The following is a 15,429-nucleotide window of genomic DNA, read 5'->3' on the forward strand; positions in this document are numbered from 1 at the left end:
GTCACTCTCTTCTAAACCATTCATGTCTTCCTTCTTGAAATCCAGCATTTGAGTCTCTCCTTGGACAGTTAACTCTGACTTTCTGTGGTCTTTAGTTAGCTTTTTATATCAACAACAAGCATAAGTAGAGAGCTTCCCAGATGGCACTAGTGGTAAAGAACCTACCCACCAATGCAGGAGATGGTAGAGATGCGGATTCTATCCCTGAGTCAAGAAGATCCCCTGGAGGAGGATATGGTAACCTACTCTAGTATTCTTGCCTGGAGAATCCCATGGACAGAGGAGCCTGGCAGGCTGCAGTCCGTAGGGTCACAAAGAATCAGACGTGACTGAAGTGATTTAGCACACCTCCAAGTATAACTAATCCTGGATCTTGGGTCTCTTGAATCCACATAAAGATTTCATTTTGTGGCAAGTATGAATCTACACAAAAGACATGGCTTGGCATTGGTAGAGAATCCACACACAAATTTAAAAAGTCAATGTTCGTTGTATTGTTTCTCCCCTCCCTCCATTTAAGCCATCTTTTCATTACTTTTCTCATTCCAACATCTGTTTTTGGAAAGACATAATGATTTGTAAATTTCAAAATGTAAATAACTGGGAATTGTCTGGTTGGTCAGTGGATGGGAATCTGTGTATTCACTGCCCAGTGCCCAGGTTCAGTCTCTGGTTGGGGAACTAGGATCCTGCAAGCTGTGCAGTGCAATCAAATTTAAAAAAATAAAATAAATCACACACCTTCAATAAAGACAGATCTGTCCTTCAGGTCTAGGTTTTGAAAAACAAGGTATCTGACCTCCAGAAGGAGGGTAAGTGGGTGATGGGAAATGAGGCATGATTTATGGTGAGAACATTTTCAAAAATGAGATCACAACAGTAGTCAAGAGACTGTAGCAAACTAAGTATTCATCAAAAGTCAAATGGATAAAAGAAAAATGTGTAAATGTTCACTGCTGCTGCTGCTGCTAAGTCGCTTCAGTCGTATCCGACTCTGTGCAACCCCGTAGATGGCAGCCTGCTAGGCTCCTCTGTCCCTGGGATTCTCCAGGCAAGAATACTGGAGTGGATTGCCATTTCCTTCTCCAATGCATGCCTGCATGCTAAGTCGCTTCAGTCATGTCCAACTCTGTGTGACCCCATGGACAGCAGCCCACCAAGACTCCTCTGTCCACGGGATTCTCTAGGCAAGAGTACCAGAGTGGGTTGCCATTTCCTTATCCTGTAAATGTGCACAATAGAATATTATTCAGCTGTGAGAAAGAAGGAAATCCTTTGGTGACAACATGAAGGGACCTTGAGGGACCAGAGTAGACAAGATGGTGGAATAGAAGGACATGTGCTCACCTTCTCCTGAGAGAATTCTAAAATTACAACTTGCTGCTGAACAACCATTGACAGGAGAATGTTGGATCCCACCAATAAAAGATACCCTATGTCAAAGAACAAAGGAGAAGCCCCAGCAAGACCATAGGAGAGATGAAATCGCATTGAAAGTCAAACCCCTTACCCACCAGAGGAGCCTGGAGGGCTCAAACAAAACTTTGTGTGCACCAGGAGACTCCACAGAGACTAAGCCAGACCTACGTTTGAGTGTTTGAGTGTCTCCTGTGGAGGTATGGGTCAACAGTGGCTTGACGCAGGGGCAGGAGCTCTGGGTGAAGCAGATCTGGGTGTGGCATAAGCCCTCTCGGAGGAGGTCATCATTAACCGCACCATAGAGCCACCAGAACTTACACAGGACTGGGGAAACAGACTCTTGGAGGACACAAAGAAAGCCTTGTGTGCACCAGGACCCAGGATAAAGGAGCAGTGTCCCCACTAGAGACTGACCCAGACTTGCCCATGAGTGTCCAGGAGTCTCCAGTGGAGGTGTGGGTCAGTGGTGGCCAGCTGCAGTGTTGGGGGTGCTGAGTGCAGCAGCGTGTGTGGGACCTTATGAAGGAGGTTGCCATTATCTTCATCACCTTCACAATAGTTTGGTCTCAGGTCAAGCAACAGGGAGGGAACACAGCCTCACCCATCAACAGAAAATTGGATTAAAGATTTACTGAGCATGGCCCTGCCCATCAGAACAAGACCCAGTTTCCCCCTCAGTCAGTCTCTCCCATCAGGAAGCTCCCATAAGCCTCTTATCCTTCTCCCTCAGAGGGCAGACAAAATGAAAACCACAATCACAGAAAACTAGTTAAACTGATCACATGGGCCACAGCCTGTTTAACTCAATGAAACTATGAGCATGCTGTGTAGGGCCACCCAAGATGGACAGGTCATGGTGGAGAGTTCTGACAAAAGGTGATCCACTGGAGAAGGGAATGGCAAACCATTTCAGTATTCTTGCCTTGAGAACCCCATGAACAGTATGAAAAGGCAAAAAGATAGGACATTGAAAGATGAACTCCCCAGGTCGGTAGGTGCCCAATATGCTCTTGGAGAAGAGTGGAGAAATAACTCCAGAAAGAATGAAAAGACGGAGCCAAAGCAAAAACAACACCCAGCTCTGGATGTGACTGGTGATGGAAGTAGTTTGATGCTGTAAAGAACAATATTGTATAGGAACCTGGAATGTTAGGTCCATGAATCAAGGTAAACTGGAAGTGGTCAAAGAGGGGACGGCAAGAGTGAACATTGACAGTTTAGGAATCAGTGAACTAAGACTGACTGGAATGGGTGAATTTAACTCAGATGATCATTATATCTACTACTGTGGGCAAGAATCCCTTAGAAGAAATGGAGTAATCCTCATAGCCAATGAAAGAGTCTGAAATACAGCTCTTGGGCGCCATCTCAAAAATGACAGAATGATCTCGGTTCGTTTCCAAGGCAAACCATTCAATATCATAGTAATCCAAGTCTATGCCCCAACCAGTAATGCTGAAGAAGCTGAAGATGAACAGTTCTATGAAGACCTACAATATCTTCTAGAACCAACTCCCAAAAAAGAGGTCCTTTTCATCATAGAGGACTGGAATGCAAAAGTAGGAAGTCAAGAGATACCTTGAGTAACAGGTAAGCTTGGTCTTGGAGTACAAAATGAAGCAGGGCAAAGACTAACAGAGTTTTGCAAAGAGAATGCACTGGTGATAGCAAACACCCTCTTCCAACAACACAAGAGAAGACTCTACACATGGACATCACCAGATGGTCAATACTGAAATCAGATTGATTGTACTCTTTGCAGCCAAAGATGGAGAAGCTCTTTACAGTCAGCAAAAACAAGACTGGGCACTGACTGTGGCTCAGATCATGAACTCCTTACTGCAAAATTCAGACTTAAATGTAGAAAGTAGGGAAAACCACCAGACCATTCAGGTATGACCTAAACCAAATCCCTTATGATTATACAGTGGAAGTGACAAATAGATTCAAGGGACTAGATCTGATAGAAAGAGTGTCTGATGAACTATGGATGGAGGTTTGTGACATTGTACAGGAGGCAGTGATCAAGATCATCCCCAAGGAAAAAAAATGCAAAAAGGCAAAATGGTTGTCTGAGGAGGTCTTACAAATAGCTGAGAAAAGAAAAGAAGCTAAAGGCAAAGGAGAAAAGGAAAGATATATCCATCTGAATGCAGAGTTCCAAAGAATAGCAAGGAGAGATAAGAAAGCCTTCCTCAGTGATCAATGCAAAGAAATAGAGGAAAACAATGGAATGGGAAAGACCAGACATCTCTTCAAGAAAATTAGAGATACCAATGATGGGCACAATAAAGGACAGAAATGGTATGGGCCTAACATAAGCAGGAGATACTAAGAAGAGGTGGCAAGAATACCCAGAAGAACTGTACAAAAAAGATCTTCATGACCCAGATAGCCAAGATGGTGTGATCACTCACCTAGAGCCAGACATCCTGGAATGCGAAGTCAAGTGGGCCTTAGGAAGCATCACTATGAGCAAAGCTAGTGGAGGTGATGGAATTCCAGTTGAGCTATTTCAAACCCTAAAAGATGATACTGTGAAAGTGCTGCACTCAATATGCCAGCAAATTTAGAAAACTCAGCAGTGGCTGCAGGACCGGAAAAGGTCAGTTTTCATTCCAATCCCAAAGAAGGGCAATGCCAAAGAATGTTCAAACTACTGTACAATTGCACTCATCTCACACACTAGTGAAGTAATGCTCAAAATTCTCCAAGTCAGGCTTCAACAGTACATGAACCGTGAACTTCCAGATGTTTAAACTGGAATTAGAAAAGGTAGAGGAACCAGAGATCAAATTGTCAACATCTGTTGGATCATTGAAAATGCAAGAGAGTTCCAGAAAAACATCTACTTCTGCTTTGTTGACTACTCCAAAGCCTTTGGCTGTGTGGATCACAACAAACTGTGGGAAATGCTTCAAGAGATAGGAATAGCAGACCACCTGCCCTGTCTCCTGAGAAATCTGTATGCAGGTCAAGATGCAACAGTTAGAACTGGACATGGAACAACAGACTGGTTCCAAAACAGGAAAAGAGTACGTTGAGGCTGTATATTGTCACCCTGCTTATTTAACTTATACGCAGAGCACATCATGCGAAATGCTGGGCTGGATGAAGCACAAGCTGGAATCAAGATTGCTGGGAGAAATATCAATAACCTCAGATATGCAAATGACAACAGCCTTATGGCAGAAAGCGAGAAGAACTAAACAGCATCTTAATTAAAGTGAAAGAGGAGAGTGAAAAAATTGACTTAAAACTCAACATTCAGAAAACTAAGATCATGGCATCAAATCCCATCACTTCATGCAAATAGATGGGGAAACAATGGAAACGAGAGACTTTATTTTTGGGGGCTCCAAAATCACTGCAGATTGTGATTGTAGCCATGAAATTAAGACACTTGCTCCTTGGAAGAAAAGCTATGACCAACCTAGACAGCAGACTGAAAAACAGAGACATTACTTTGCCAACAAAGGTCCATCTAGTCAAAGTTATGGTTTTTCCAGCAATCATGTATGGATGTGAGAGTTGGCTCTAAAGAAAGCTGAGCACTGAAGAATTGATGCTTTTGAACTGTGGTGTTGGAGAAGACTCTTGAGAGTCCCTTGGACTGCAAGGAGATCCAACCAGTCAATTCTAAAGGAAATCAGTCTTGAATATTCATTGGAAGGACTGATGTTGAAGCTGAAACTCCAATACTTTGGCCACCTGATGCAAAGTACTGATTCATTTGGAAAGACTCTAAGGCTGGGAAAAATTGAAGGCAGAAGAAGGGGGTGACAGAGGATGAGACAGCTGAATGGCATTACTGACTCGATGGACATGAGTTTGAGCAAGCTCCAGGAGTTGGTGATGGGAAGCCTGGCGTGCTGCAGTCCATGGGATCACAAAGAGTCGGACACAACTGAGTGACTGAACTGAACTGAACTGAGGGCATTCTGCTATGTGAAATAAGCCAGACAAAGACAAATACTGCATGATATCATTTATATATGGAATATTAAAGAAAGAAAAGGTCAAACAGATAGAAACAGAGAGTAGAATAGAGGTTTCCAGGGCTGAAAGCTGGGGTTGGTAAAAGGGTAAAAACTCTTAGTCATAAGATGAATAAGATCTGAACCTCTAATATATAACATGGTGACTGTAATTGAAATTTAACATTATATTGTATAATAGAAATTTACTAAGAGAATGTAAGTTAAATGTTCTCACCAAAAAAAAGAAAGAAAAACAAACCAAAGATAAATATACAAAGTGAGGAACGTGTTAATTAACTCAATGGAAGGAAATCCTTTCAGTGGCTTCTCTTGTTGCAGATGTATGTCAAATCACCATGATATACACTTAAAATATCTTATAATTTTGTGTGTCAGTTATACCTCAATAAGTCTAAAATTAAAAATGGAATCACATGATTGAAAAAGCACAATTATTGTGTTGACAGGATAGAATATTTAAAATGGAGATTATATTGGAAATTCTGGGAATATTTCTTTTTGGGACTGCTCTGAAATAGTCTTATTTTTCAGGAGGCTAGCTCAACTGGAATTCCAAAAAATGACTGTGTTTATTGACACATACCTCTTTTTTTTCCTCTAAAATAAATATAATTTCTCCCCTTTGTCCATGAAAACATTTGAACACATTTGAAGCAATGTTCTGTGTGGGTTAAGTGTTTGTTCATTGATTTAGTCCACAAGTTTTTAATGCGATTCTACTAGGAGTTAAGTAGTATAACTTCTCATGAGCTGCTGAATTTCTCTAAATCTCAGTATTCTTTTTTTTTTTTTTTAAGTTTATCATTTATTTTATTTTTTGGCTCTGCTGGGTCTGGATTGTTCTGTGGGCTTTTCTCTAGTTGTGGCGAGCAGGGGCTCCTCTCTGCTTCCAGTGCAAGAGCTTCTCATTGCAGTGGCTTCTCTTGTTGCAGAGCATGGACTTTAGGGTGTGTGGCCTTCAGCAGCTGCGGCTCCTGGGCTCTGGAGCACAGGCTCAATAGCTGTGATGCATGGGCTTAGTTGCTCCGAGGCATGTGGGAACTTCCTGGACCAGGGATCGAACCAGTGCCTCCTGCATTGGCAGGCAAGTTCTTTACCACTGAGCCACAAAGGAAGCCCCAACCTCAGTATTCTTACTGACAAAAAATTATTGTCGTGGAGTTGTAATGGAACAAGGAATGTGGAACACTAAACACAGTTCCAGTTATGCGAAGAATATCTGATCCATGCTAGGATCCCTTAGATGCTTAATGCTGCTGCTGCTGCTAAGTCACTTCAGTCGTGTCCGACTCTGTGTGACCCCATCGACGGCAGCCCACCAGGCTCCCCTGTCCCTGGGATTCTCCAGGCAAGAATACTGGAGTGGGTTGCCATTTCCTCCTCTAATGCATGAAAGTGAAAAGTGAAAGTGAAGTCACTCAGTCGACCAGAGAGCAAAACCCTTGATTTTAATTTTGGTAAAACTTCAGAGCTGTAAACCAGCTCAGGACAAAGCATTAAGGTTTATGCTTTAAAAATTATACGTGAGCTTCTGTTTTTCTATTTTTGTGCTCTTCAGGAAGTTAGGTAATCGAAGAGAGTGTGCTTTGATATTTTTTAAAAAAGCTAAGAAGACAATAAAAAGCTCTAGGATTTAATTCTTGGTCCTAAATAGTAATCTGAGATTTTAAAATCTGGAAATAAAAAAGCAAGCATATGGTGTCTTAAAGTACAGTCAGCAAATAGCATTATTCTAGTTTCTGATCAATATCTGGGCCCAGTAGCTGCTGCTGGGTTTTAATCAGCAATAAGTTAAGCTTCCAAAAATTGCATCTCTTCTCAATAATTCAATAAAATGAGATTATTTTTTCCAAAGATATGATTGGTCCTTTTAGCAGAGGGGTGGAGAGAGCAGGAAAGTCTAGAAAATGAGTACCTTTCACTTGATACTGTTTAAAATCAGCTGAAGGGCAGAGTAACTAGAGTTTTGGAAAGAACCAATAGGAAGACATTGCAAGATCTGAGCAACCCCAGCCCGAGAAGCCCAGGGAAAGACATTTCTTTTTGGCAGGCCCTTAAATTGGTGAGTTTTAACAAGGGGGAAAATAAATGAAGAAACAACAAATTCTAAGATGATTGTCGGGAAAATAGGACATTTGAGTCGAATGGTTAGTTAAAGGGAATGTTAAGGATGGCCGAGGATGACACAGAGACTGCGGTTCTTAATTCACTTTTAGGGGATGTCTCTCCCTCCTCTTTGGGGTTGTAAGAACTAGGAGCAAGCTAGAGCCGTTCTGTCTGACTCTTTATGGTGAATGCCACTGTGTAATTGATGAAGCGAACTGGATTTTTTTTCCCCCCTCTTGTTGAGTTTAGGGTGAAATCTATCAACTAATGCTTATCAACTTATGCTTAAAAGGCATTGCAGAAACAGAATATTGGATCAGGAATGCAACAAGGAAGAAGAGTAGAACAATGAGAGATTGCAGTAAAATTACAGTTTCGAATCTGTCTGAAGCCCTCTGAGTTTCCTGCCAAAGTAACTGTGTGTCTAGCCAGTTTGTTCCTCCCATTTTTCTTTAACCCTCATGTGGCATGGCTGATTTCTTCTCAAAGGAATATGAATAGATTCAGTTGCTGAAGATTCTGCATGTGCTTCATGTTGGCCATTACTATTCCTGAGGGCAACGTTTTCACTAGGAATCTCAGCTACATGATCTGATGTGGAGAGTTGGATGAGCTCAGAGCCTGCAGGACATGGATTTGGGAAGGAAGCAGGGGGTTATGTATCCCTTTTTCAAAGCCATTTTATTTTGCCCAAGTTTCTTTTTATCCTAGAGTTTGAGGGCTGGGGGGAGGAAATAAAATGTCCACTGTGAGGGTACAGACAAAAGTATTCCCCACTTGAGAAGGGTTTGAAGATCTGGAGTTCTGTCATGATAGAACTCCAAGTAGGGGTCCTGAGGTTCTAGCGTCCCCTCTGGGGCTTACATTTTCCTGCGTGCTCTTGAGACACTGCCTGGGTTAGGTGCTATCTTGATAATCTGCAGAGGTTTGGGCTACTTGATTGCTTCCTTAGGAAGAGATCCTAAGGTAGAGAGGATAGGAATACTCTTGGCAAAGGAAGGGGCAAATGTGCCCCATGCCAGAGTTGGACAATGTTGTCTGGTACTTGGATTGAGTAGGTGGGGACTCTTGTCCTGAGAATGAAAAGTACTGAGAACTGGGAATTAACATAGTCATTCTTATATGAAATCTGTACTGCTCCCTTTTGCCTGGGAAAAGTGGTTTGGAGAGAATGTGGGATAAATTAATTTCAAACTCATTACTCAGAAGTTCAGAAGAGGAGAGATGGTTGAAATAGGAGTTATGTGACAGCTGACAAAAAGTTAAGATAAATGATTTAAGACAGTATTAAAGCAGACTTCTATGGCTTACAATCCTCCCATTGCCTTGGATTTGTCAATTTGCTTCAAGCTGAACTGCTTGGAATAAATTGACTTGAAGGTTATTATTCTCAACAGACAACTCAGCCCCCTTTTTACATGGCTTAGGAGCTATTGAGTTGAATTGATTGCTCTCTTGCTGATTTGGTTCTGCACAGAAAATATTCTTTGCTTCCTTTTCCTGCCTTCACTTCCTCTCTTTTCCTCTATCCCTCTCTTCCTTCTCATGCTTCTTGTATTAAGTGGGTCCAAAAAATGACTATTTTCTTCTCTAGCTTCATATTGAACCACGACAGGAAAATCTGAAGGGTGTTATGTGCATTTCTGTTTGACAGCCAACCTCAGCTGATCACTAGTTTCTTTTTGTGGCTGTGAATATTTCCCCTGTAGAGAAGGCAAGGATCTCATTAACACTTAACTCACTTATAAAGGTTACCTCTCTGGAGGCCTGGATTGGGGTTATTTGAGCTCCCACATTATTTTTTTTTCTTGATTGCCACTTTGTTGAAGCTCTTGCAGGGTCCTTCTTTGTGTATATAAAAAATAAAAATACCATATCCTTAATACAAGGATACCAGAATCATCCAAATTGCTTCACTAGGATACAGATGTGATTTACAACATTTTAGTATGAGTATTATTACTGCTTGACACACATCAAGCTTCTGCAGCTGCTGACACAGAAAAAAACATCGCCATGAAGAGCACGGTTTATGCTTATTCAATTTACAGAATAATCAGTGAGCAAGAAGAGACTCAAGAAATGGGGAGAAAATTCCTGGGTCCCCAACCTGTGGCTGACACACATCCAGGCCAGTGCTAGGCACAGGTCAGGGGTAGAGATGTGAGTTGCTCCCTGTGTGTGGTGAGATTTCAGGGCTATGAATAGAGTCTTTTGCAGAAAAATCTCCTAACTCAGCTCCAGTGAGGCCCCTCCTTAATGACAAAGTCCCAAGGGAAGGGACTCATGGACTCAGTAGAGGCCTACCATATAACTTGTAGTTTGTAAGTGTTTATATGAATGAATGGGTGTAAAATTTTCACAAATTTCACAAATAATCTGTAACAACACCTCTATTAAACTATAGATAATACATATTATAAAAGTAACATACCCATGCTACATAATTAGAAAATGAATATATCATCAAGTGATCTCAAATAAAAAGTAGAGGAAAAATTCCTCCTAATATCACTATGCATAGTAACAATACTACCACAATTCATAATAAAAAAAAAACCCCTTGATATATATCTATTTTTTCTCTACTTTTTTTAAGAAAAGTGTTTCATAAGTCTTTGATATTTTTTTCTTCCCCACCAAATATATTGTGAACACTCTCCTATGTCAACCACATGCGTCAACTCCAATATTTTAGAGAAGAATTTGACAGGGAAGGATAGGGTGGGGGTGATGGCATAAGGCACTGTGGTTCTCTGGTGGGAAAGGCAGAGCCTGAGATTGAAGAGGACAGCAGAGAGGTGAGCACAAAGCAGGCAAAGAAAATCCCACCCCCTGGTCTTTAGTAGTGGTCTTCCTGCTTACGATGAGGGGCCCCGGCTGGCTGGTCATTGGGGCTGAGCTACAAGGAAGCGTGATCTCGAGTTTTTGGCCTCTTACTGCAAAACTCCAGCCTAGTGAGGGGCACACATTTCTGGAATCAATGTGTGTGTGTGTATTTTTTTCATCTATAGGAATTCTTTCAAAAGTTTTTGACCAAATTCGACACTTATTTATGATAAGAATTCTCTAGAAAGTGGGCATAGAGGGAATCTACCTGAACATATTAAAGGCCATATATGAAAAACCCATGGCAAACATTATCCTCAATAGTGAAAAACTGAAAGAATTTCCTCTGAGATCAAGGACAAGACAAGCGTGTCCATCTGCTTTCACCACTTTGATTCAGCATAGTTTTGGAATTGAGGTTAAATTGAATCTAACCACAGACCTTTTGTCTTCTAGGCCTATTGTAGGTAAACTTTGAAGACAGTAGTAAACATGGGCCAACACCCACTTGACAATGACCTAGATAAGCCATCCATTGGACTTACAGAATTTTAAAATCTGTGCTTCCTTGCTTACATTGTATCAGGCTTAATGCTAAGAAATTTCACCTCTAGAAGTTGAATATTGTCAATTTTTGCTGCTCTTCTCTCTTTGATGTCCTTTCCCTAACTCTTGGATGCTTCTTTGTTAACTTTCTGGATATTTCATGGCCTTCATGTTTTTTCAAGCATCACCACGTGTTACCATGTTTCCATCCTCCTTTGTGTCATAATTGATGTTACCTGTATCCCACTTACTTTCAGCTCCTCTGGCTCTACTGGGTACCAAGTGACTCATTTCGTAAACTCTTTGATGTCAAAGATTTCATGGATGCTGACAGATTCACATCTTATTTTCTCAGATAATATATGTGCAAGCAGGCGTGCTCAGTCATGTCCAATTTTTTGGGACCCCCATGGATTGTAGCCCGCCAGACTCCTCTGTCCATGGAATTTGCCAGGCAAAAATACTGGAGAGGATTGCCATTTCCTACTCCAGAGGATCTTCCCAACCCGGGGATTGAACCTGTGTCTCTTGAGTCTCCTGCATTGGCAGGTGGATTCTTTACCATTGTGACATCTGAGAAGCCCCTCAGATGGTATATACCTGGAAATAAATGCAGGGTTGATAAAACCTTCAGGCAAAAAAAAACAAACAAACAAACAAACAAAAAAAACAAACCAAAAAAAAACAAAAACAAAAACATAAACTTTTCAGAAGCCAGAGCAGCCCAGTAGGGAAGCCCATTTTGGGAAGAACACTTTCAGATCCTTTGTATAGGTAGCTATCTACAATGCCCATGCTACATCCTGCTTTAAACAGTGACAATTTAGCAGGTCAGAGAGAAATATGTGGCCTAACATTCTTTGAAGATAATTCTAAGGCTGGATAAAGTTGGACAGAATTAAATCATCATTCTTGACACTGATTGATGGGGTTTACTTCCTCTTAGTAGGTAATGATTTGCCATTCTGTTTTCCATATCTGCTAAATAGTCATTTGTAAATTCTTTCAGTTTAGACAGGAGAACTTGGGTCTGGCTCCATCTCAAGTTACCTCTTAATTTTTATTGTGAAATCATAGAGGTCAATGCTAGTAACTCAAAAAATACTGAAAACTTTTATGGGTGATGAGGAGTGGGGATGTTTTTAGATTTTTCTACAATAAGCTGTTATGAGAACAGTTTTAAGAAGCATTATTCATGGGCAAAAGACCATTAAGTAGCAAATGTGAGGGCGCCATAGTATATTTTATTGCTCAAAGGAATATCCAAATATGAAAAATGTGACTAATGATGTACAATTTACTCCAAAGGTTTTTTTTTTTAATCTTTCATAGAATCATAAATCTGGGGCGGGGGGTTGTCTTGAGCACTCATTTATTTTATTCTTCACTTTTAGAGAGGAGGCTTCTTCTGCAACTCTTGGCATCTTCCCTGGAATATCAGACTTTTCACAGAAGCATTTGCACTGTTACGTGGTATTTCTACAGCAGGCAGTGGATTTAGAGAATGGATTGGAAGGGCTGGGGGTGGGCAATAATGGAGTTGCTTTCTGCTTTAAGAAACTTGAAACTCAAATCTGCCTGTGGATGAGTCTAGTGTTGTTCCTGTTTAATTACTCAGTCGTGTCCGACTCTTTGTGACCCTACGTACTGTAGCCCGCCAGGCTCCTCTGTCCATGGGATTTTCCAGGCAAGAACACTGAAGTACATTGCCATTTCCTTCTCCAGGAGATCACCCCGACCCAGGGATTGAACCTAGGTCTCCTGCATTGCAGGCTGATTCTTTATCACTGCACCAATTACAGCCAAAATAGAACTCATTTCTAAATGGTCTAATGTTGAAAGATATTTTGTTTTTGAATAACTCAGCTTGAAATTTTATTACTTTGTAAAATGTTTTTTCTGTTCCTTTCCTGACAGTCTTTTAGTTCTTAACTTCATTTAGTGAAGATTCTATGTCTCTTTCTACTCAATGCTCTAATAATTAATGACTATTTTTTCTTTTAGAAAAATTCTGAAGCTCACTGAACATATAACTGACAGAGATGCTCCTCTGGGCAATTTGGATAAATAAAAACCCACCATACTCTGGCAAATTAAAACATTTTATATATTGATAGTATTTTAATAAATATCTCACATGTTTGTGTGTGTGTGTGTGTATCCATACAATATCTTTTCTTGGCTCAGACCTTTACAAAGATTGTGAGAGGCAACCTTATGTGGCAGCCTGGAAGGGAAGGGGGTTTCAAGGAGAATGGATACTAAATGTTTGGCTGAGTCCTTTTGCTGTCCATCTGAAACTATCACAACATTATTAATCGGCTCTACTCGAATATAAAGTTAAAAGTTTAAAAGTTAAAAAAAATAGTGAGAAGCAGTAAAATGGATGAGATTTGGCCTTCAGCCTCTTATTCACCCAAGGAGGGTGTGAAGTGGCACAAACTGGGTGAAGGTGGGAATGAAATGGCATACACTTGGATAATCTACACACCGGAGAATTGAATATTGACAAGTGTGGATAGTGGAAGAAAAACGCTCAAGTGTTCACCAGTTATTAGAGACTCAAGCATGACCCTGCGAATTTGATTTTCATTGTAAAGCTGGGGGCACGGCCGTGAGATGGGTCGGGCGGGCTTCTTCTGGGCTGTTGTGACCTGTGCGCGTCTGCCTTTCAGACCGCGGCGCTGGAGGAGAGCATGGCTTTGAACCACACGGCCCCGCCCCCGGACGAGCGCCGGCCGCCTTATCGTCGCGATGGGGATCCTTTTGCTTCCAAGCTTTCCTGGGAAGCGGATTTAGTGGCCGGCTTTTACTTAACAATCATTGGTAAGTTTCCTCGTTTTTTTCCCGTACAAAGGCTGCATCTAGAAAATTCATAGGCTGCTATGTTGACTTTGCACAAAGATGCCAACACTTATGTGAATATTTTGAGATGAAGAGTGGGAGGAAGCAGGAAAAACGGGTGGCATCTGGCCTTTATATGTTTCATAGAAATGACTCCATTATCTTTATTATTAGGGATAAATATTCCCTCGATAATCAAAGAAGCTTTACAGCAAAATAATTTATCTTGAGACTATTTCATTTTGATTGCTTTGGTAGTAGGTTTGTCTACCGAATAATAAAATTAATGATAAGGAGATCTTATTTAAAATAGAGTGCTTTTACTTTTTGAAAAATGTTCTTGATATGATGATAAGAGTATAGGCTCAGAATGGACCTTAGGACGCATCTAGTTTAGCCTCTGTTTTTTGCAACGGAGGGAACTCTATCCCAATGCTGCCATCAGGAGGGTCACACTGAGTTTGCTTCACCTAAAGTCAAGTCCGGCCATAGTAGCATCACCAAGTGATTTTGGTGAGAGTTGAAAAAATGTCTGAATGATAAGTGGAAATCAGTCCAGGATCTAAAGTTTTTGTGCCTGATCCACAACATGGTACGTCTTCTTCCTGGCTTTGGTACCCAGTTTGGTGGCCACGAGTGGCTCTTCAGTACTTGTGACTTCTCCAAATTGAGATGTGTGTAGTGTAAATAGAAATCAGATACCATAAAACACAGGGCCAGAAAGAATAATGTAAAATAGCTCATTAATAGTTTTAAACAATTGGCTACAGGTGGTGCTAGTGGTAAAGAACCGGCCTTTCAGTGCAGAGACCAAGAGACGCCGGTTCGATCCCTGGTTTGGGAAGATCCCCTGGAGGAGAGCATGGCAATCCACTCCAGTATTTTTGCCCGGAAAACCCCATTGACAGAAGAGCCTGGCAGGCCACTATCTATAGGGTCGTACAGAGTTGAGCACAACTAAAGCGACTTAGCATAGCACACACAGCTAACCCACTAGGTTAAATAAATGTATTTTCCAAATAAATAGTAATATTTTTATTTTGCTTAATATGACTACCAGAAAAAAATTAAATATGTATGTGACTCATATTTCTGGTTTCCATTATATTTCTATTGGACAGCACCAGTCTAGGTAATTAGATTCAACCGTAATATTTTTCTTACATTTAAAATCATTGTTTTAAATCTGGGTAACCAGCATGCAGGTGGGTTACGTCTTTAGGTGTGTCTGCCTTTGATATTTTCACATGTTGGGTCAAGCTTTCTCGATTTCTTTCTCTCCTTCTCCCTCCTTCCCTACTCCCATTTCTCTTTCTCATCTACTTATTACTGGCTAAGACTTTCATTTAACCTCCTGAAATTAGCCAAACTCATTAGAAAAGTCTGGAGACCCCTCTATGGTCAGTGCTTGAGGAAAAGGAATGAATGAAATTGAATTAGAAATTCTACTGCAAAGGGTTTTCCTGAGTTCTTGGCTTTGTTATTAGTTATGATCATACTGACTTAAATTCTGCTTCTTACAAATGGACCTCCACATCCTTTCAAACACAGCTGCATGGGCAAAGTGCCCATTCTTTGCCACTGTTTATGTTGCTGGAAAAACTACAGTGAACGTAATGGGCAAACTGCTCTCTGCCCACACAGAGACTCTGGTAGTAAAATCCACATTGCATTTTTATTAAAC

General features: G+C 40.9%; 1 protein-coding gene across 1 annotated transcript in view; it reads left to right on the top strand.

The window, feature by feature from the left end:
- The first annotated feature begins 13,577 nt into the window (after positions 1–13,577).
- Positions 13,578–15,429, top strand: part of OPN5 (opsin 5) — a 33,318-nt gene continuing 31,466 nt past the window's right edge. The window contains exon 1 of the mRNA XM_043908738.1: positions 13,578–13,727. Coding sequence (XP_043764673.1) covers positions 13,598–13,727 — 130 coding nt within the window. The 5' untranslated portion in view covers positions 13,578–13,597. The remainder of the gene's footprint in view (positions 13,728–15,429) is intronic.

This window comes from Cervus elaphus, chromosome 7 (assembly GCF_910594005.1).
Source record: "Cervus elaphus chromosome 7, mCerEla1.1, whole genome shotgun sequence".
NCBI lineage: Eukaryota > Metazoa > Chordata > Mammalia > Artiodactyla > Cervidae > Cervus > Cervus elaphus.